The sequence below is a fragment of the Diaporthe batatas genome, assembly GCF_019321695.1.
Source record: "Diaporthe batatas strain CRI 302-4 chromosome Unknown Contig00003, whole genome shotgun sequence".
In the NCBI taxonomy this organism is placed as follows: Eukaryota; Fungi; Ascomycota; class Sordariomycetes; order Diaporthales; family Diaporthaceae; genus Diaporthe; species Diaporthe batatas.
The window spans coordinates 432,142-452,160 of record NW_025408550.1 but is presented as its reverse complement, the minus strand read 5'-3'; the positions used below and the strand labels follow the sequence as shown (position 1 = coordinate 452,160).

Genomic DNA, 20,019 nt, shown 5'->3' with positions numbered 1-20,019 from the left:
CCTGAGGAGGATTCTCCAGCCCACCACGTGCCCACGATGTCTTCCCCATGGGGTCGGACTGTGAGCCTGCTGGCGTCCAATCATAAGCTTGCAGAACAGGGGTGGGATCCTGTGAACCCCAAAACGCGTGCACCCAAAATGCTGCTCCCCGCAACCGGATTCAGGCAAAGGTTGGGGTAGGGCAACAAACACTCATCTTCCCCAGGCTAGCTTGGTTAAAAAGTGGATGAATGGCGCCGGAAAAATTAAGGCTTGAATTGGGGGGCCGTCTTGGGTCGCATCGGTGGTCAATAAACCGGGGAGGCATCTTGCAGCGGTTCGTGCGGGCGCCTCACATGATGATATGTCTTGACACGGACTATTATATTAAATGAGCCTGACACCGTGACAGAATGACAGGTCTGCGCCGAAGCTGTCGTCGCGACGTCGAGGTTCGCGTTACGAGTCACGGCAATCTATTCCCACTCCCACGATGGCGACGTTGGCAAGCTCCCTCGCATGCCTGTTCTTCACGGTGCAGCATGTAGCAGCTGTAACTTTTGCCGTCCCTACCCAGGTCGGCACGGGAGGTTACGCATACGCGCCGCTCGACCCAGCTCCCGTGGGCATCTCGTGAGTCTTGACGTGCCTTGTGAATTCTATACAGATCTCTGAGCTAATCAATAGCTCAACTCAGATTTGAGTTCTTTGCGTTCCCTTCGTACTTCACCAACGTAACGGCCACAAACCAGTGTCTCTCGAACTGGAAGACCTTGACGGGTGTCTGGCCACCTATTCGCATTGGAGGGACCACCCAAGACCGAGCGCAGTATGACCCCGCGACGTCCGCATACGTGGTGTACACAGTCGCCAGTCCAGCAGACGCACCCGCGAGTCTGACCTTTGGCTCGAGCTTCATGACCTTGGCGAATACCTATGGCGGATCGGTCGTCGTGGGTCTGAACCGTGGGAAAAACAACATCTCAAACACCATTGCCGCGGCAAAGGTGGCGGTTTCGGGAATGAGCAATCTACTAGCCATCGAGCTGGGCAATGAGCCAGAGTGTCAGTCCGCACTCGTTACGATTGTTTCCATTTTCATGAGCCGAACGCTGACTGCCAACGACTCGTCTAGACTATGCCGGTGCTGGCCAACCGATCGCAGCAGGAGGATGGGATCCTGCCAAAGATGCCGCGTCTCAGAATAACTGGGACATTTTGGTGGGAAGCGCGATTGGAAAGACAAACATCATCCAAGCAGGTAACTCAAACTCGCTGCCGCCAACATGGGGCGCAGAAGAGCTCATCGCAACCGAGAATGCGACAGTGAAGCAATACGTGAAGACCTATGCTCACCATAATTACCCCGGAGGGACCGTGACCAGCCTCATGAGCCACAGCAACATTGCCAACAACCTGCACCAATTTGACGCAGACATTGCTGCGGCTCTGGGCCAGGGCAAGCCCTACATCTTTGGCGAGACAAATTCGGGTTAGTGTTCACTCTAGCTCACCTCATGTCAGTTCAGACTTCGAAACTCACACTCCCATAGTATCCGGCGGAGGAGCTGCCGGCGTGTCACCGACATTTGGCGCAGCGCTCTGGACCATGGACTACGCCCTGCGAGCGACGTACAGCAACATGTCGCGCACGTACTTCCACCATGGAACCGTAGGCAACTGCCAGTACTGCTTCTGGGGCCGCTACTCCATGGGCGCGCCATACTACGGCGCGACGGCGGCCGTGGCGCTGCTCGCGGGGGCCAAGCACCTGACAGCCCTCGACACAGGGTCGACCAACTATGCGGGCTACGCGACCTTCGACTCCGCGGGGGCGCCCCTGAGGGTGTTGCTGTACAACTCGGACTACTTCGACGGGACCGGCACGCGCTCCAGCCAGTCGTTCGTGCTCACCGGGCTCGCCGCCACCTCGGTCCGGGCCAAGAGGCTCACGGCGGCGAGCGCCCTGTCCCGGCAGGACCAGGGCGGCAACCCCACGTTTGGCGGTCAGACGTATGGGAATGGCACTTGTGTGGTTGGCGGGACGGAGACGTACGAGACGGCGGCTGTGTCGGGCGGCCAGGCGACCTTTACCGTCAAGGCAAGTGAGGCGCTGTTGGTGTATCTTAAATGAAGAGTGAGTTCATGTCTGAACGACTCTGAATTCCAGAGTATGTACTAGTTGATTGTATGTATGAACGAGGATACATAATTGTGGCTGCATGTCCAGGTGTTGATGCACGGGACAGATAATCGTGTCCTTAAATAGGGATACTAAGTGACATGTCCGACAAGTCGGTCAAGATACTGATTCGATCGAAGGGACGGCCAACATGTACAACATCTATTGTGATTTTCTAATCTGCTTAAACTTATTGGTTGCGGTGTTCAGGTGCTCCTCAACATCCAGATTCCACATCCATCTTGCTACATTATCAAGCTCGGCAGCTATTCTTTCGAAATCAGACCCAGCAGTGCTGCCTTGGAGATCCAAACGTTTGCCGTTCTCGAGACTGTCGGCCGCAACTCTGGTAGCACGTGGTACCCGGACGGAGTCATAAGCCGCCAGTGCGGCGGTTATGTCCTCCCGAGATGAACATTCACCCAGAAGCCCAGAAAGAATAAACGAGTCTTCGATCGCCATCCCGGCCCCTTGTCCTAGATGAGGAGGCATTGCGTGGGCTGCATCACCAAGGAGGCATATTCGGCCTTTATGGAAGGTTTTTACCGGCGGGTGCTCAAATATGGCCCAAACATCTGGTTGTAGGAGCTGGAGGACGTCAAAAAAATGCATGTCAACGTAATAACGAGATTCAAATTTCATACTCACCTTCACTATATTCACCACGTATGACCCCCACAGGGACTCACTGAAGTCCCGTCGAGCCTTCTCCATCTGTAGCTTCTGAACAGAATCGCCCTCCCACGAGTCCTTCTCGCTTTCGTGAAAAGCGACAGCATTCATCAGGGTTCCACTGGCCACTGGAAACGTCAGAACATGCCCACCGCGGCCGAGGTACATAGTCCTGTTGTTCGCATGTTCACGGCCCAGGACCTCCTCGGCAGCCTCCATGGGCACGAGGCCGCGGTACGCAACCTTCCTCGTGAACCTCGGAGAGGCCAGCTCCGGGTCGTCGATCACCAGCGGCCGACACGCAGACCAGATGCCGTCGCACCCGACGACCAGGTCAGCCTCGCGCCGGCTCCCATCCGCGAAATGGCAGACCGCATTCTCACCGCCCTGGTCCACCGACACCAGCCGCCTGTTGAACTTGGTCACGCCGGCCGGAAGCAGCCTCACCAGGGCGTCGAGCAGGCTCGCGCGGTGCACCTGGCTCAGCCCCCTCGGGTCGTCGAGCTGCACCTCGATGATCCGCCTGCCCTCGGCCTCGCCCCTCTCGCCGCGCACAAAGTCGAACCACACGCCCTGCTTGTCGTCCCAGCCGTTGAAGGACGCTATCTCGAGGTAGCTCTCCCAGATGCGCGGGTCGATCAGGCGCATCGCGGTGTGGCCGTTCTTGAAGAAGGCCACGCCGGCCCCGATCTCGCCGAATGCGCCTCGCGACTCGAAGATGGTATATGTGATGTGCTGGAACTTGGAGAGTGCTATTCCTAAGAGGACTCCTCCGATCCCGCCGCCCACGATGGCGACGTGGATTTGTTTCTGCTCTGACATTGTCGGCGTTTAATGGATGGGTCGGAAGGTTCTCAGCTGCCGCGGGCTCCAGCCCAACATCGGAATGTTTCAAATTCTAATAGGGGTTGAAAAGTATTTTACCCACCCGTGAGCCCTGGACGACGAGGAATTCCTAGGAGAGGTCTTCGGAAGTGTAACTATTGCACAGCACGTTCTGACAGGTGGTAGAGTCGCCTACTATTAGGGAAACGCCTAGAAATTAGTTCTTCATATACCACCCGTGGACGCGTCGCGGCGCGCTCCCGTCTCCCGGGATGAAACTTTGAATGCGAGCTTGCCGATATTCATTCCGCGTTTCTTTGCCACGCAAGCACCGCGCCATGTGGGAGAAAGTTCATTTGCTGTGGCACCGAAGGGAGGGGTATGTTACAATTATGGTCAGACAATGCACAACATAACCAATGGCTCGACCGTAGGGTGACTAGATAAGTGCCGCCGTGAAGCAGGTGTCAGCATTTAGAAAGCCTCGTTTATGGGTGTGTCTGCATCATGCAGTGGACCCTGAGAGCGGCAGATAAATTACTGTCCAGGACGGCTCGCTCACAGGTGCGGTTACTACATGGACAATTCGATCCGATGCTAGGTTTCTGCATCTGATTTATTTTCATCTTGGTTGGTCAGCCTTCAAAGTGTTATCATGTACATCGGTATCAGCGCCTTGTAGTGCTGACCGATGGCCACGCCTACCACACGAGCATGCTCCTTTATAGCCATATAAGAGATGAAGAAGCGGGCGAATTCGTAATATCTCTGTTTTCAAATCAGACCGTCCCGTAATCAGTGCCTGCGACATGGTATCACTCAAGCCACCAGTTCTCGCAGCCCCAAGTATGGCCTCGGAAAAGAAAGTCACCAAACAAGAGCCGAGTACGGAGACCGCGGCCACACACGAAGAAACCTGCGTCACGCTGCCACCTCTGGAGTACCGCAAGCTGATATGGAAACTCGACGTTCACCTCCTGCCGCCCTTATTTGTCCGGTGGTTCGTCTCCCTTATCGACCGCCTAAACATCGGGTCAGCCAAGATCTTTGGCATCGAGAAGGATCTGCACATGGACCCCCGAGGCACCGACTTCAACGTGGTACTTGTCACCACCATGGTCGGTCTTATCCTGTTCGATGTGCCCAGCAACTACCTCCTGAAGAATATGAGGCCTTCTTGGGTCCTAACCGCAGAGAATTTCCTCCTCGGTGCGTACCCCTATTGCCCCATGGCAACAACGTCTCCCCGACAATAAATACCTAGTAAACATAGAAAAGGGGCCAAAATTGCTACATAAAAAGCCAACCAACCACAGGGATTCTCACCCTCGCACAAGGCCTAGCAACCACCTTCACGGGCCTAGCCGCCCTCCGCTTCTTCGTCGGCGCGCTCGAGGCGGGCCTGATCCCCGGGAGCGTGTACCTGCTCGCGCAGTACTACCCGCGCTACGAGCTGCAGTGGAGGGTGAGCACGCTCATGGTCAGCAACGCGCTGAGCACCGCGTCCGGCGGCCTGCTCGGGCTCTCGATCGCGGGGATAAGGTCCGGCAACGGCTACGGCCCGTGGAGGTGGCTGTTCATCATCGAGGGCTGCGTGACGGCCGGCGCCGCGGTTCTCGTCTCCCCTTTCCTGCCTGGCTGGCCGGCTGCGGCGAGGTGGCTTACGCCGTTGGAGAAACAAGTCATTGCGGATGAGAGTAGGGCTTCCGAGTCCTATCTGCGTAATTGGTTTCATTGGATGCTGATTATGATATGTGATAGTTCGGTACCAAGGTGTTACCGGGCGGATGGACAGGTTGGACTGGAAGACTGCGAGACGCGTTGTGTTCGATTGGAAAGTTTGGATCTGGCAAGGGAATTAATTACTTGCATCCCCCGCCCGTTGGCCCTGGTCTCATGGGATCTATGCGCAGGATCTTAAAATGAGAAAAGTAGGCTGACGATCCCCTCCACATGTTTATAAGCGGGGCCATGTATTGCTGCACAACAATCACAGTCTACAGCGTTGCCATCTTCGCCCCCACGATCATCAACCAGTTCGAGAAGGGCCAAAGCCCCCAACACGTGCAAGCCCTGGTGATCCCCATCCTCGCATCGGCCCTCGCGGCATGCCTCTCAGCGGCCCACGCCTCAGACAAGCCCAAGCACCGCGGCGGGTTCGCGCTCGCGGGCTACTGCCTCGCCGTCGCCGGCTCGGCCGTCCTGATGGACCAGGCGCGGCACAGCAGCGTGCGCCCGCTACGCCGCGCTGTTCCTCATGGCCGCGGGGGTGTACGTCTCGCTCCCGATGGTCTGGACCATGCTCGTGAACAACGTCAGCGGCGCGTACAAGGTCGGCTTCGCGGTCGGGCTGGAGGTCGGCCTGGGCAACTTTGGCGGGATCGCGTCGGCGCTGGTGTTTCAGGGGTCCCAGGCGCCGGGCTATGCGGACGGGTACAAGACGCTGGCTGTGATGAGCTGTGTTGCGGCGTTCCTGGTTGTCTTGTATACTTGTCTCTTGTACAGGAGAACAGGGTGCGGGATGCTGGGAGGAGAGACCACCGGCTTTCGGGCGACGACGTGGATAACCTGGGGGATGGGCACCTTTCGTTTCGGTATAGCTACTAGTAGCCCCGGATGAGCTCAACTCGGATGCAAAAACGATATTGCATCTGCAAAGAAATGATAGTACTTGTAATGGCTGGTGTGTTCAATTAGCTAGATGGGACAGGGTCTTGTTACCAGGTAGAAATGAGCGCCCCTTGGCCTGTGACAGAGTTCCAAGCTTTGAAATGAACGCATTTAGTTCCTTGCAGACGGCTTGTCTCTCTCTCTGTCTGTCTCGGGGATTGAGTCCTAGACACTGTACAGAGTCTCCCCCTAACCAACCCCACTGGCATGTAGATGAAAATATGATCACCCCTTTCTGCCACCCATATATCTCAAGTGCTACGAACCATTTTCGACAAGAGTCGATTAACAAGGAAGAGAGCCAGGGCTTCATTTAAGGTGCAGGCTCTGGCTGTCCTTGACACGAGGCCTCAGTGGAGAACAATACAGGACTCAAGTATGTGCGGTGCCTGTGGATGAAGGGGTTTTTGGCCCTGCATCGACTTTTGATGAGCGTATCGGACCTCCCTTAGGCTAGATTAGCGACTCGGTGCCTCTGAGATTATTCATCAAGCATGAGAAAAAAAAAGGAGGATCATATTCTCTTGGCATGGTATAGCACCAATAGCCACCTCGATGCTCTCGTGCTTGGCAGCCATCGTGAATAGCGCCGCGGAGATCGCAGATGCTGTTATTAAATTATTTCGACCCCGGTAGGCAGTGTTGCTTGGTGATTTCAAGAGACGGGATCCCAATTGGGCTTGGATTGATGTGTCAAGAGCGTCCTATAAGGTCAATTGTTCATACGTAGCCAAGATCAACGCTGAGCAAGATGTCCCGTTTCTACTTAAGTAGTTACTCGGGTATGTCTTGGCTGCAGGTGTGCCGGACAGACAGCGTATCGATCTTCGGGGACGCACCCCAGCTTGGACTCCGGCTCGATCAGGAGATAGACCCTTGAGTCGGCCTGGACATCCGTGATCTATGGCGTATCATGTAAAAGTAACAAGCAAAGCCAGCACTGACAGCATCAGTGTTCGAACAGTCAGGACAAGAAACTCATGGTAACCCTGTCTATTGCGTTTCATTGCATTTGGTTTTCATGCTGTTTACTGACGCATTCTACTCTCCGGCGCTCAGCTCGACAAAGCAGGCGGTGTAGATAGACACCATCATTATTCCCATCTTCAGTCATAGCCATCTCCCGACAGCCTCAGATTTCGTCTTTTTTGCTTTTATATTCCACTCCGATACCTGACAGATCACCTGCATGCAAGCTGCTTACAGCTTCTGCATGGCGACGACGTCACAGGACTGGACGTAGTCCTCGAAGCCGACGATCTCCTCCTCGAGCTCCTCCAGGGAGACCTTGTCGTCCTCGACGACGAGGTTGATCTGCAGCTTCTTGATACCGAAACCGACGGCAACGAACTTGGAGGCACCCCAGACCAGACCGTCCTTCTCGATGGAACGCACGGAGGCCTCGAGGGCAGCCAGGTCGGTCTCGTCATCTGCAGGTTTTTTCCATCTCGTTAGCAACACAGGTCCCCAGCCTTCTCTCGTCGAGGCAAGAGAGCAGAGAGAGCAAATTGGTTCCAGTACGACCAAGGGAGAAGAAAAAAGAAAGCACATACCCCAAGGCTTGACGTCCATGGTGACGACGGACTTGGCGGCGGGCTTCGCCTTGCCCTCCTTCTTCTTGCGGTACTCGGCCAGGCGCTCCTCGCGGATGCGGGCGGCCTCGGCGTCCTCCTCCTCGTCGTCGGAGCCGAACAGGTCGACGTCGTCGTCGTCCTCCTCGGCGGCGGGGGCCTTGGCGGGGTTCAGGGTGACCTCGGCGGCCTCGGGGCCGTAGGCGGTGTAGGGCTTGGAGGCGTCGCCGGAGAGGGTGGGGAACTCGGACTCGTAGGAGGCGATGTGCTTGTACCACCGGGCGGCGTTGGGGTACTTCTCGGCGTCGGGGGCGGAGGAGATGGCCTTGAAGGTGGCGACGTCGGCCTGGGTGGCGTTGTGGCTGTTGGGCAGAGGGTTGAGGTTAGCTTGGGGGGTGTTGAGGCGGTAGTATCGAGCTGGCTGGGTCTTGGTGATGATAGGAAGGTGGTCGAGCCGGGCTGAGCGGGGGGGGGGGGTAGAGGCTGGTCGACGCCGATGGTTCTGAAGTCCAACAGGAGTGCTCTGTCTTGTCAAGGCCGTCCAGACACGGGCATCCTGGGAGTCACCAAGCGATGGGATTTGAGGACGAGGACTGGAGAAGGTGCAACGTACCCGACAATGTAAGAGCGGGTGGTCAGGTAGCTGTTAAGCACGGACAGGCCGGCGTCGCTGACGAGATCGGTGAAACCCATTTTGGCGGTCTTTTGTGTGGGATTGAAAAGGAGCTGATGCGGATGGGTATCAAAAATGCGGATGGTTGAGGTGTGAGGTCGTCGAGGTTGTTGTCGCTGCCCAAGGAGAACACAGCAAGTCCAGATAGGGCGAGGTTGGGAAATTTTCTTACCCCGCCTACCCTGCGCGGGCCAGGCCCCTCCATTGGGATGTGTTGCCTGAGGCACGAAGCTGGCTGGCTGGGAAGCAGGCGGTTGGCTGCTTATCTTATCTCATCAGTCACATCGCATATCTAGCGTCCGGGTTAGGGGACAAGTCCTCCCCCCTCCCCCCTCCCCCCTCCCCCCTCCCCCATTCCCAGTTAGTCTACCGAGGGCAGTTCATCTCAGGTTAAATCCCTCGACTCTTCCAGAGATGGATGTTCAACATGCTGCAACCGTACCAACCGCTGCCCAGCTTATGCATCACATCAGGTGTAGCCGCCATGGCAGCAGAGCAGCCGCCAGTGCAGCCCAGCGACGCAGAATATAACTCGGAGTCGCCTTCCCATCCCGCACACGAAACACCACCCCAAAACTGTCGATGGGACGACGGGTCGATCCCGACCTTCCTCGTCGAGATGCTCCCTCACCATGTCTTCGCTTCACACGTGCGGTGTCCCTTGGCGCCACAGGGCGAAATGATCAGCCTCTTGGCAGGCCAGGAACATGTCCGCCGCCCTCGCCGCCACAGCATATCTGCCGGCTCCAGTGAGCTTGTTGAGCTGTCGTCCCATGGTTGAGACGGCCTGTCACGACGCGCGCTCCGAGCAGTTGAAACAGGCAGCGGGGCCCTCGCCAGACTGCCAACCGCCCAGCCGCCGGACGCCTTCGCCAGTCGGGCATCTCCCGCACTTTCGATGCGAGCACGATGCGAGCACATTACCGCTTGTGTTAATCCTTACGGGAAGTCTCCCGTGCCCCGTTGAATTGCCATTTAAGCATTGGCAGCTGCACTCACTGCCACGATGATCCGCGGATGAGAGTTCATCATCCCGATCCTTACTTTTCTCTTCTTTCTCACCCGTCGCGTTGCTGGACCAACCCATAACTATACCTATCCAACAGCTGGGCTGTCCATCTCTGTACCTGTCAACGCAGATCTACGGACTAATACTGACCACCCGATTACCCGATCGACATCGCCGATCCCCACGATGCAGTTCTCCGTCCTCCTCGTCTCCGTCATGGCCTCGTGCACTCTGGCTGCACCTGTCGCCTACCTGCAGATGGGCCGGGAACCCACCGGCAAGCTGGCTGTCAAGGTAATGCCGGCGTCCCAAGACGCTGCAATTGTTCCAGGAAAGCATTTGCTAATGATCTGCCTAGAGCATCATCCGCCCTGACGACGTGCTGGGACGAGACGCATTGTCCAAGATGAGGCGAGGGCATTTCAACGAGGTGCAGGACGTCTGAGTCTCGAGAGTTCAGCTCACCGAACCGCCCGCCTTTCAACGCCTCGACATTACTACTCCCGGGTCATTTCCGAGGACGCACCCACCGAGATCTCTTGTCGACCACCAATGCCCAATCGCCCATCTCGGATCGCACGAGAACCAGATGCCCTTTCCCAAAGCATCGGGTATGTCGCGCTCGAGATGGATACCGCCTTCGGCCAAGGTCCGGGGCTGGAAACAGCCCTTGTGGGGCGGACCAAGAGAGTAGCACGGGGGACGGACCTGACACAACCACTCTGGTGTGACACCCGCGGAGCAGTTTCATCACGCGCGAGACCATCCACCTGAGAGGCTTCCCTCCGCCGCGAGGGCCCTTGCAGGACCATTCTGCCACCGGTCAATGGCCGGTGCAGCACACAATGGCGTTGCTGCCCACAGTCCATGTTGGCAATGCTGCTGTCCTTGGATCCGACGGCACAACAGAGGACCACATACCAGCATGTGGACGCCCCGTCGCCCCCCAACCAGGGGGTACCGCCTTCTTCAGCACATATCTTTTCATAGCGAATATTTCATTACAATACTATTCTGTTCCTTGCTCCGTGGCCTGCCAGCCAGTGCATCTAGCCGCGCTGCCGCACAGGCCGTTCTTCCGTGGACCCGCTAGACTAACTACTCATCTGGACCCTCGAGCGGTTCGTTCGACATGGCAATGATCCTCGCCGACAGGTCCGGCTCCTTCTCAAACGTCTTGTCCATTGGGAACATGGGCCTCCTGATCTCCCTGTGGCCCAGCCTGACCAGGTCCTGGTCCACGCCCCCAGGCGTGAGGCCCAGCATCCAGTCGTTGGCCATGTCGTAGAGCTCGGGCTCGAGGTACCCAATCTTGACGATGACGATGTCGGCCTCCCGCGGCTCGAGGTCAAGATCCGTAAAGTCCCTCTCCTTGTGGTACGGCTTCCTCTTGTCCGTCAGGATGGCAAACACGCTGCCGACCCGCAGGACCACCTCGGTCCCGGCGTCCTTGTCGCCGTGCTTCACGCTGTGCACCCGCCCCGTGACCGTCAGCTCCCTGTCCAGCTCGGGGTCCCAGCCGTTGCCGAGCGTCACCGTCAGCGCGGCCCCGACGACGGCGCCCCGGAGGTCCTCGTGCGGGTGCGGGACGCTGGCGTAGATGACCCGCGGCCCACCGTCGGGGTCCCTGAACTCGTCCCTCGCCAGCACCTGCGCCAGGCCCCACGTGTTGAACCCGCTGGCTCCCGCGGTGGGGTTGTCCCCCGAGTCGCTGATGAAGAACGGCCGCTTTGTCCTGTCCTCCCTGATGCGCCCCAGCGCCGTGTCCAGGCACTCGGCCATGCTCCCCGTGGGCGCGACAAAGTGGAACTCGCCCCTCTTGTCCCACAGCAGCCGTGCCAGCGCCTCGGCCCCGCGGCCCGCCGCACCCTCGTCCCACCCCGTCACCACCACCGCGGCCCGGTCCCGCGGCGCGTCGGCCCACGCGTAGCCCACCCACACCGAGGCGTCGAGCACCCCCTCGCCGGCCTCGACGCCCGGCACGGCGGCGTAGATGGACCGCGCCGGCTCGTCGCGCGTGCTGGTCTGCTCGCCGGGGAGCAGGATCGGCACGGGCACCCACGCCTTGAACGGCCTGAACTGCCCCTCCCCCCCGACCTCCCCCCGCCTCGCCAGCACGGCAAGCAGGTTCTCACACGCCCGCGCCCTCGTCTCGACGACGTCGACGTGCGGCGCCGTCCGGTAGCACGTCAGCAGGTCGCACAGGTGCGCCAGGCCCCGCGACACGTTGCCGTGCAGGTCCATGCTGGCGCTGACGACGCAGGCCGGCCCCACGACGCCGCGGATGCGGCGCAGCAGGTTGGCCTCGGCGTCGTTGTTCGCCGGGTCCGCGACGACCATGGCGCCGTGGATGTCGAGCCACAGCCCGTCGAGGGGCGCGCCGTCGTTCTCTGCCGCGTGCGCGGCCACGGTGGCCCGCAGGCGCGCCAGGAGGTCCCCCTCGAGCTGCGCGTACGCCGCGGCGGACACTTGGCCGCCTGGGAGGGCGTGGCCCGTCAGGGCGCCGACCCAGTTCGCGGCGTCGCGGAGTGTGGCTGTGGCTGTGGCTGTGGCTGTGGTGGTGCTGGTTTTGCTGGCTGGGTGTTGGTGGTAAGGGCGGTCCAGGACGGCGGCGTGGTAGGCTGTTATCTCGGCCGTGCCGCGGCGGGGGTGGAAGGCCTCGGCCTCGGTGCGGCCCGCGTGGAAGGTGGAGGTTTCTATTGCCAGGCCTGCTATTGCTATTGTTGGTTTGCGGGGGTGGAACATGTTGGGCGGTGGGGCTGTGAGTGGTGGTCCCGCTGGGTTGGTGGGTTGGTGGGTTGGTTGGGATTAATTGCTTGGTTGGGTGCGAGTTAGTGGGTGATGATGATCGGCCGTTGTTGTTTGTTGGTGGTGAGGCGGGTTCTACAGTAAGTTGGAGATGCCGGATGCCGGACGCTGGGTGGTGCGGTGCACTGATTGCCCCGGCCCGGCCGAGTCGTGCCGGTTTTGGGGTTGACTCTAGCTGGGATTCTGTCTTGATCTGCCGTGGATGGAATCATGCGATGGGTGGTGAACTTGAAGGCTCTTTGGCTGTGTTAAGATTGATGTGGTTCTCATTTTCTAATGGCTGCATGTTCAAGCGCCTAGAATGATTGAACTCATTCATGTTCGTGGGGAAGTCTGCCTGGGACGGGTTCTCGGTTGCAGACTCCTGACCGAGCTACATTACTTACTCAAGCACCAAGACAGGAACTTCAGAGGTTTCCATCCATTAGAGATGAAAATTCATGTTTGGGCTAGCTCCTGTGGTGCAGCGAAGACCACTGGTAGAGTACTACCTGAGTGCTGACAAGACATCAGGGACTTGTTGATTTCCAAGGTGTGGTCACGTCGTCTGGTAATAAGACTTGTCATCCCTATATAGGACCGTGTTTGGGCACTCAGCTGTCCTCGGACACAGTGATGAAGCTGCCTCAAGTAGGCGACGGCCCCTGCACCATATTATGACTTTTTGCATCAGATGTGGAGCCCTCGGTTCGATTCTCTGGGTGTGCCTTTTTTTTTTTTTTTTGCCCTTGCGCCTGGGTAACCCTTTCCATGGTGTAAGACTACTTAGCTAAAGAGTCCAGTAGTACTGCGCCGATCTCCACCGTTGTGCAAGCTAATAAATGTGCTTTAGTGGACTACGGCTCCCTGATGCCTTACTCCCATACCGTGCGTTAGTGGATACTAGAGATAGTCACTATAACGTTCATTTACCTATTTAACTATTATCCCTCTAAAACCGACTTTAAATATACTCAATATAAATAGTAGCCTTATAGTATAGATAATTGTTTGGCCTTTTAGTGATTTCTTTATAGCTAAATAGATTTATAAAAGAGAGGGTTATTAAGGGATGAAGTAGTTGTTAAGAAGTCTTTATACCTTCCTTTATATAAGGAGTAGAGGAGTACTTCTTCCCCTTCCCCTTCCTTTCTTCCTTCCTTCCTTCCTTTAACTTTAACTAAATCCTCTACCTTCCTCCTTTAAGTTAATTACCTACCTAAATAGGCAGTTAGAATCAACTATATCTAGAGATTAACTATATTTAGAGATTTAAAATTAAAGTACTTAAAAGACTTAGAGAAGTAGGGCTAATAAAGCTAAGAAGTTAAAAAAGATTTAATAAGAAGGGAAAGAAAGGGATTCTTTCTTAGCTAGCTGGTGTACCTAAGTAGGAGACTAACTATAGGGGAATAAGGAGAGAGTTACTTAGAAGGAAGGAGCCTCTTTAGTAAGTCTATTTTCACTCCTGTAACTACTTTTTCTTTATAATTATTTTTAACCTTTAGAAACTAATATTAACCTTTAGAATAACTTTATAATTATTAAGAATTTATTTAGGTATAACTATATATACTATTTTAATTATTATAATAAGAGGAATATTATAATAATAACCTTAAAGGGAGAGATGTAGTATAGTAATTAAGAGGTTACTAGAAAAGTATAGATGTTTATGGTGACTATTTCTAGTACCTACTAACGCACGGTATGGTCCTATCTCTATAGAAGCTTCAAATAGTCAGTGGCTCAGCCAGCAGATAGACAACTCAAACACAGCCCCCGGTCTGTTCCTTTGAAGCTTGAAGAGCTCGTGTTTATGGTGAAATATTTTTGAATTTAACCTTTCGGCAGACTCCTTGTGGAAACCGGCAGTGCTCGTGAAGTCCCCGGGCTCCATCTCATATGTTCAGTGGATGGGGGTTGGCCGTGCACAAGCTTTGAGCCCTTCAAGTCAGGTAAATAACCAGGCAGATATTAAGCTCGAGGCATGAGTAGGCGGTATGGAGCACACGGGTGACACGGCACAGGGATCACGAAGTATACCTGCCTGAGGGGACATAATTGGCTCATTCAGGTCTCAAGTCGTTCCCCTGAAGGTGACGGCTGAACAAGTAGGTAGGATGGGAGTGGCTATCGCCCCATAATACTGGAAGATCTGCAAACCGTAGAGCCGAATTCATTTGGATAGGTTACCTCGTCTTGTGTTCGTAAAGGCTATCTATATATGCCCGCATACTTTCGGAATCCTCGCGCATTGTAACTTGAGGGTTTACATGCAATGAAGATCATAACAGCGGAACTGGCGGAGCAGCTACGGATGGGTCAGGGTGATCAGTTTGGGACCACGGCACCAGAGGTCTGACATGCACCCGGAGATGCCTTGAGTACACATGCAGCTTTTCTTCTGTGGGAAGTATTGATAAAACGACCTTCTGTCAACCAAGCTGGATCATGTAGTCTCCTGCGCTGTCATACTAGATCACAGCCAGTCGTTCGCTTCAAGAAGATCTCAAGAATGTCGCGTATCTACTCGCTACTGGCCTATGCTGCTCTGCCCCTGAGCGCCCGTTGCGCTCTCAGTGCGACGTCACAGCTGTTCCAACTAGCCGGATCAACTGGCGGGCTCAACAACGTGAAATTGAGCTGGGATCTCGTCGACGGAGCGGTTGCATACAACATACAACAGAAAGCTGGTTCCGGCTCATACGCCACCGTCGCATCGGCCCCAGGCAATGGCTACGACGTCTATGGCCTGCAGGGCTCCTCCACCTTCCAGATCGAAGCCGTCGACGCCAGCAACAAGACCTTGGACAGTTCCGCGGAGCTCCACTTCACGGCCGGGGCCAACCCCAGCCCCGAACTGGCCGCGTACGACAACACGGCCGCATCCACGCTGAAGATCAAGAGCAAGATCAAGGGCCCGGACGGGACGTACTACAGGCACAACTACGTCACGGACGCCAACGGCTTCAGCCACATCTCGCAGCAGACATCCGCCGACGGCTACGCGTTCTCGGGCGACACGCAGGTGCTGGCGAGGGCCGAGGCCTGCGCGTCCACCGGCGACGGCACCTGCAAGCTCGAGTCCATCAGCTGGGCGCAGCGCCCGGCCGACGGCCGCGTGTTCATGTGGGCGCACTTCGAGAGGGCCGGCGACTACGCCCTCGGGCAGGTGGCCGTGGCGTACGGCCACCCCGGCGGCGGCAACCTCACCTTTGGCGGGGCGTTCCGGCCCGGCGGCGACGACTCGCGCGACATGACCTTTTTCGCCGACGACGACGGCGCCGCGTACATCGCCTGCGCGACACACACCAACACGGACCTCGGGCTGTACGCCCTGAGCGACGACTGGACCAACGTCTCCTCCAAGGTGGCGACGCTGCAGCCGGGCGAGCACCGCGAGGCCCCCGCCCTGTTCAAGGTGGACGGCTGGTACTACGTCTTCACCTCGGCCGCGGCGGGCTGGTACGCGTCCGGGGGCAAGTACATCTCGGCGCAGAAGCTGGCCGGGCCGTGGTCCGCGTCCCGCGGCATCGGCAACCTCAACACCTTCGGCGCGCAGTCGGGGCAGGTGGCGCGGATCGGCGACGCCTTCGTCGAGGTGGCGAACCGGTGGGCTGCGAACTGGGCGCACAGGGAGGCGGGCAACCGGCAGATCGTGCTGCCGATCGCCGCGGCGGGCGGCGCGGCGGCGTACCACTTCTACCACGAGGTCCGGTACGACGACGACACGGGGGTCGTGGTGCCCGTGCAGAGCGGCCGCGTCCTCAGCGTCGGGAGGCCCGCCAGCGCGAGTGTCAACGTTGCGAATGCGTCGCTCGCCAACGACGGCGTCCAGGACCGGGAGGGGAACCTGTTCTCGCCGGGGGCCGTGCCGTTTTGGTGGGAGGTCGACCTCGGCGCCGACCACGGCGTGGCGCAGGTCGACCTGACACCCAGGCAGGTCGGCGGCTCCGAGACGTATGTGCAGTACAACGTGACGGGCAGTGCAGACCGCAAGACGTGGACGACGCTTGTTGATGAGGCTGGCAACCAGTCTCCTGGGTTCAGGACGGCTGCTGTCTCGCACGCGGGGAGGTTCCGCTACGTGAGGGTTAATGTTCACAGTGTTGTTAATGTCCATAATGATGATGAGGCGGACTGGGCGGCTGGGCTGCATGAGGTGACAGTATATGGGGACTAGCCGGCTGTTTCTACGCGTGGAGCAGAGTTGGCTCTGGGGCCGGGGCTGTATCGTTCTACCACAGCATCGCTGGTCCTATCACCGCAACAGAAATTAGTATTCTCAATTCCACTGTGGGTGTCTCCCCTCTGGGCTTTGGACATTGCTTTGGACTTAATTGATTGACAAGCAATGTTTTCCCAGTTATCAAGGCGATTATAAATGCTGATATTGGAAGCCATCCATGCCAGTGGATGTCGAGTAATTCAGCCAAGGCGTGCTGGCTTGGGCGGGTCTAGTCAGTCTTATATATCATAATATCATCTAATAGATGTTCACGTGTTGTTACGGCCCGACTCGAGTCCGTTCGGTCCCCGACTCAGCGAGTATCTATTAGAAGCTTTCCTCGTTTTCGTGACCTGCCTCTTGTCACCTCATCGTCATCTTCGCGCTTCTTCTTCCGCTTCACTGTAGCTTCCTTCCTTGCGCCCCCTTCAAATGGTCCAAGGGTTGAAAGAAGGTGGTGTGCACACTTCTGGGAGAAGCAATTGGATATTGTAGACTTGATTAATCTTCGAGGGAGGACAGTATTAGTTGATGCTGCCCATTGCTTCTCCGCGTTACCCAAGACGAGAGACAAAATCCGAACCAAGAATTCCTCCTGAATATGGTCCACCATCGATTCTTTATGATGTTGTAAATATTTGCAAAGCACATCCTAAAATGTTGTACCCAATCTGGCAACACTAGTGCTGGGTGACTCGAGACACTCTTCAAGAACCTGGATCGACTCCTCCTTTCGCTGGCAAGAGAGGCTTCCACATTTGAAGAGCAGTAAAATGAGTCCAAACCAGGATGGTATGGAGATAAGAGGAGTGTGGGCCACATAAATCTCCGCACTCAGTTGAAGCCGACTGGCTAATGTGGACATGATACCTAACTCGAGTGCGGACATGAATGAACACAGATTCTCAGCCGTAGGTATGGTCTCAATGTCCACCATATTTTCAGGCAGGCAATCTCGTATCATCAATGTCCAGATGACTCTGTCCGCGGAGGCACTGTCGTAGCTGCGTCCGGAGGCAATGTTTTGCTCCTCAGCCAGGACGCCGTTGACCAACTCGACCCGCTCTTGTGTCCATACCATTCGGGAATGGCTCGCTAGTGTATCATCTCTCAACAATGCGTAAAAGGGCGTGGCGGGATACTGAGCGAAATAACCGGGGTCATGTTGCAGCTTTAGTGAAATATAATCCCAGAGTCGAGCTTCCAACAAATGCTGCCTGAACATCATTCTAGGGTTCCTCGCAGGCGCCTCTGTCCAGAGACTGAATTGCGCGCCATTGACGGCGAATAATTTCTCGACGGAATCACCCAAGCAATCGACGATCTGGACTATTTCCGCATCGCTATGTCTAGCGGTCTCGGCATAGGAAACGTATGAGAGAGCCTCTCGCAGGCGGTGGTTCAATTTTCCGTGCCACGTGTAGGCCAACCCATCTTTCCTGGTGAGTATGCCGTCCGTGAACCTGGTGCTCTTGATCCCTGCCAAGGATGCTGACAGGATAGCCTCGAAGGGGTTGAATGTTGCCGCGGACTTTTCCTCTAGGTATTGTTGCATCTCAGGGTCCCTGAGCCAGTCCCTCACGGTTCTGTGGAGGTAGCCGACAAAATTGCCGTTCAGCTCAAGGAGCCCCTTGCAGATACCGTTCAGCCGGTAGTGGACTCTCTGCCTCATGTGCATGGCTGTGTTCGCCTCCGGCTTGGGCTCGACAGGCATCCTCAGGGCGAATCCTGGGTCGTCATATTCCTTGTCGTGGAAGTAATAAAGGCTGAAAGGCATTGAAAACCCGCGATTGGCCTCGTCTGCCGCCAACGAGAGCCGAAGTGTTTCTGCCGTCTTGGCTTGGTAGAATGAATCCACAGAAGCCAGGATGTGCTTGAAGAATGGACCGAGCTCGGACGGCATTTTGTGCAGCCTTTTCTTCAAGTCGGCCAAGGTGTCGAAATTGTTCAGACCTTCCCGTAACTCCCTTGTGACTAGGAATACCCAAAGGAACACCCCTCCAGATCTTTCTGTGATATTCTCAATGATAGAATTAGAGTCTTCCTCGGAGGCGAATGAACCCCAGTTAGGGTGAGTCTTCAGGCGGTCTGATGCAAAAGCACGGATATCCTCAGACGTCAGGTCATGGACGTATAATTTCAAATCAGAACGTTGACCAAATGCCTGTTCGAAGGCGTTCCAGGGCCTGCTGGCAACGCACAGCTTCACCAGGCTGGATTTCGATAAAGCTTGTAGGGGCTTGATGAGGTCCAACGGGTCGCCCTCAAATTCGTCCAAGCCGTCAACAAAAATGCAGAATTTAATTCCTGGCCTTGTCTGGTCGGCGAGAGCTTGTATGCAATCAAGGAGTTCAGGGAGTGACCAAGGCTGGCGGCATGAGTCGCTCTCTGTGCTTTTGTATCTCCCACTGCACACCTGGGGTATCATCCGTGGATCCTGCCGCAGTATTTCGTAGAGAAGCGATCGCCACAGCCCCTGCTGCGATCGCTGGATTTCTGTGCCGGCAGACCAAAAGAAGTGGTTGGCGACGACGACTCTGCTGGATGCGGCCCACGGACTATTATCAAGCATGTGCCGCGTGTCCTTGTGGCCCGCGATGAATTTCATCAACGTCGACTTTCCTGATCCTGGCTTTCCGGATATCCAAAACGTGTCGTTTCCTTCTTGCAGCCAGCGAGGAAAGTCAACCCCACTCTGTAGGTAGCCCTGGCCAACACTGCCCGGGCCTCGGCGTTCCTGCAATGCCCATCGAAAGGTCTGCTGATGCGCAAGTGGGATCGCTTCATGCCTCGCGTGGCGCTGCTCATAGTCCAAACTTTTCAGAATCTCGCGGGCCCTCTTCATAAGCTCAGTTTCGACAGTTAGAGCAGACAGCTTTGATGTGAGCAGCTCAACATCAATTTTGTCGATCACGTAGCGATTTTGGCGGAGCATCTCTGTTGCTTTACTCTCGATGCTCCCGAGCGTCGTTCTGATTCTGTTGATGTCGTCTTTATAAGATCTTATATGGCCTTCCCAGCTTGAATTCAAGTCGCGGATGTCCTTCTCGAGCGTCATGCAGTGTTGACTGACGATTTCTTGTTAGACCGGCAGCACTCAACTTGTGGATCCGCATCTGTGGCAAAGTGGGATTTCGGTCACCTGGATAGAGTGCATAGATGCATCATGATTGCTTTCTCATAGTTCTGGATGCGTTTCTGCAGTTGTTCGATTTCCTCTGATTTTAGATGCTCTCTCAGGGCGACCCGGAAGCTTTTCCACCAGCGTCTATTATTTGTCTGACCAGCTTGAAGCCGAGACACAACACCAAGGAGTTTGTTGCAATCAGTTTTACAATCTTTCCCGAGCTGCATAATGATGGAGGAGCAATTTATATTGGCATGGGTTGGCCCAGATGTGCTTGTACTGGCAAAAACTTC

The 20,019-nt window shown here is 56.1% G+C and overlaps 8 protein-coding genes across 8 annotated transcripts; 4 read left to right on the top strand and 4 right to left on the bottom strand.

Moving 5' to 3' along the window:
* Window positions 1-472: 472 nt before the first annotated feature.
* Window positions 473-2,113, top strand: KVR01_003559 (uncharacterized protein; the record flags this gene model as incomplete). The annotated part of the gene is made up of 4 exons (XM_044786889.1): window positions 473-612; window positions 677-1,044; window positions 1,115-1,471; window positions 1,533-2,113. 4 exons carry the CDS (start codon window positions 473-475, stop codon window positions 2,111-2,113), a joined length of 1,446 nt encoding a protein of 481 aa, XP_044648574.1.
* A 590-nt stretch (window positions 2,114-2,703) lies between these two features.
* KVR01_003398 (uncharacterized protein) lies at window positions 2,704-3,655 on the bottom strand (the record flags this gene model as incomplete). Its single annotated transcript, XM_044785214.1, has 2 exons — window positions 2,704-2,736; window positions 2,810-3,655. 2 exons carry the CDS (start codon window positions 3,653-3,655, stop codon window positions 2,704-2,706), a joined length of 879 nt encoding a protein of 292 aa, XP_044648413.1.
* Window positions 3,656-4,506: 851 nt separating this feature from the next.
* Window positions 4,507-6,278, top strand: KVR01_002999 (uncharacterized protein; the record flags this gene model as incomplete). Its single annotated transcript, XM_044790590.1, has 4 exons — window positions 4,507-4,867; window positions 4,975-5,379; window positions 5,655-5,814; window positions 5,873-6,278. The coding sequence occupies 4 exons, from the start codon at window positions 4,507-4,509 to the stop codon at window positions 6,276-6,278; spliced, it is 1,332 nt and encodes a 443-aa protein (XP_044648014.1).
* A 1,029-nt stretch (window positions 6,279-7,307) lies between these two features.
* Window positions 7,308-8,764, bottom strand: KVR01_002526 (translation elongation factor 1 subunit beta). Its single transcript, XM_044787870.1, has 3 exons — window positions 8,513-8,764; window positions 7,882-8,261; window positions 7,308-7,758 (listed from the first exon to the last, which is right to left on the bottom strand). Exons 1-3 carry the CDS (start codon window positions 8,590-8,592, stop codon window positions 7,529-7,531), a joined length of 690 nt encoding a protein of 229 aa, XP_044647541.1. The 5' UTR covers window positions 8,593-8,764; the 3' UTR covers window positions 7,308-7,528.
* A 1,003-nt stretch (window positions 8,765-9,767) lies between these two features.
* KVR01_002688 (uncharacterized protein) lies at window positions 9,768-10,026 on the top strand (the record flags this gene model as incomplete). Its single annotated transcript, XM_044793458.1, has 2 exons — window positions 9,768-9,875; window positions 9,940-10,026. 2 exons carry the CDS (start codon window positions 9,768-9,770, stop codon window positions 10,024-10,026), a joined length of 195 nt encoding a protein of 64 aa, XP_044647703.1.
* Window positions 10,027-10,679: 653 nt separating this feature from the next.
* KVR01_002729 (uncharacterized protein) lies at window positions 10,680-12,326 on the bottom strand (the record flags this gene model as incomplete). The annotated part of the gene is made up of 2 exons (XM_044794635.1): window positions 10,680-11,885; window positions 11,991-12,326. The coding sequence occupies 2 exons, from the start codon at window positions 12,324-12,326 to the stop codon at window positions 10,680-10,682; spliced, it is 1,542 nt and encodes a 513-aa protein (XP_044647744.1).
* A 2,560-nt stretch (window positions 12,327-14,886) lies between these two features.
* KVR01_003212 (uncharacterized protein) lies at window positions 14,887-16,554 on the top strand (the record flags this gene model as incomplete). Its single annotated transcript, XM_044789903.1, has 1 exon — window positions 14,887-16,554. One exon carries the CDS (start codon window positions 14,887-14,889, stop codon window positions 16,552-16,554), a length of 1,668 nt encoding a protein of 555 aa, XP_044648227.1.
* Window positions 16,555-17,251: 697 nt separating this feature from the next.
* KVR01_002544 (uncharacterized protein) lies at window positions 17,252-19,657 on the bottom strand (the record flags this gene model as incomplete). Its single annotated transcript, XM_044786880.1, has 2 exons — window positions 17,252-18,930; window positions 19,159-19,657. The coding sequence occupies 2 exons, from the start codon at window positions 19,655-19,657 to the stop codon at window positions 17,252-17,254; spliced, it is 2,178 nt and encodes a 725-aa protein (XP_044647559.1).
* Window positions 19,658-20,019: the final 362 nt, after the last annotated feature.

Bases quoted from the DNA above. Each gene is read 5' to 3' on its own strand.
- KVR01_002526 (XM_044787870.1), bottom strand. From the start codon at position 8,592: ATGGGTTTCACCGATCTCGTCAGCGACGCCGGCCTGTCCGTGCTTAAC. The intron at 8,262-8,512 runs GTACGTTGCACC...TCTGCCCAACAG, and splicing joins ACCCGCTCTTACATTGTCGG to CCACAACGCCACCCAGGCCG. The intron at 7,759-7,881 runs GTATGTGCTTTC...AAAAACCTGCAG, and splicing joins CATGGACGTCAAGCCTTGGG to ATGACGAGACCGACCTGGCT.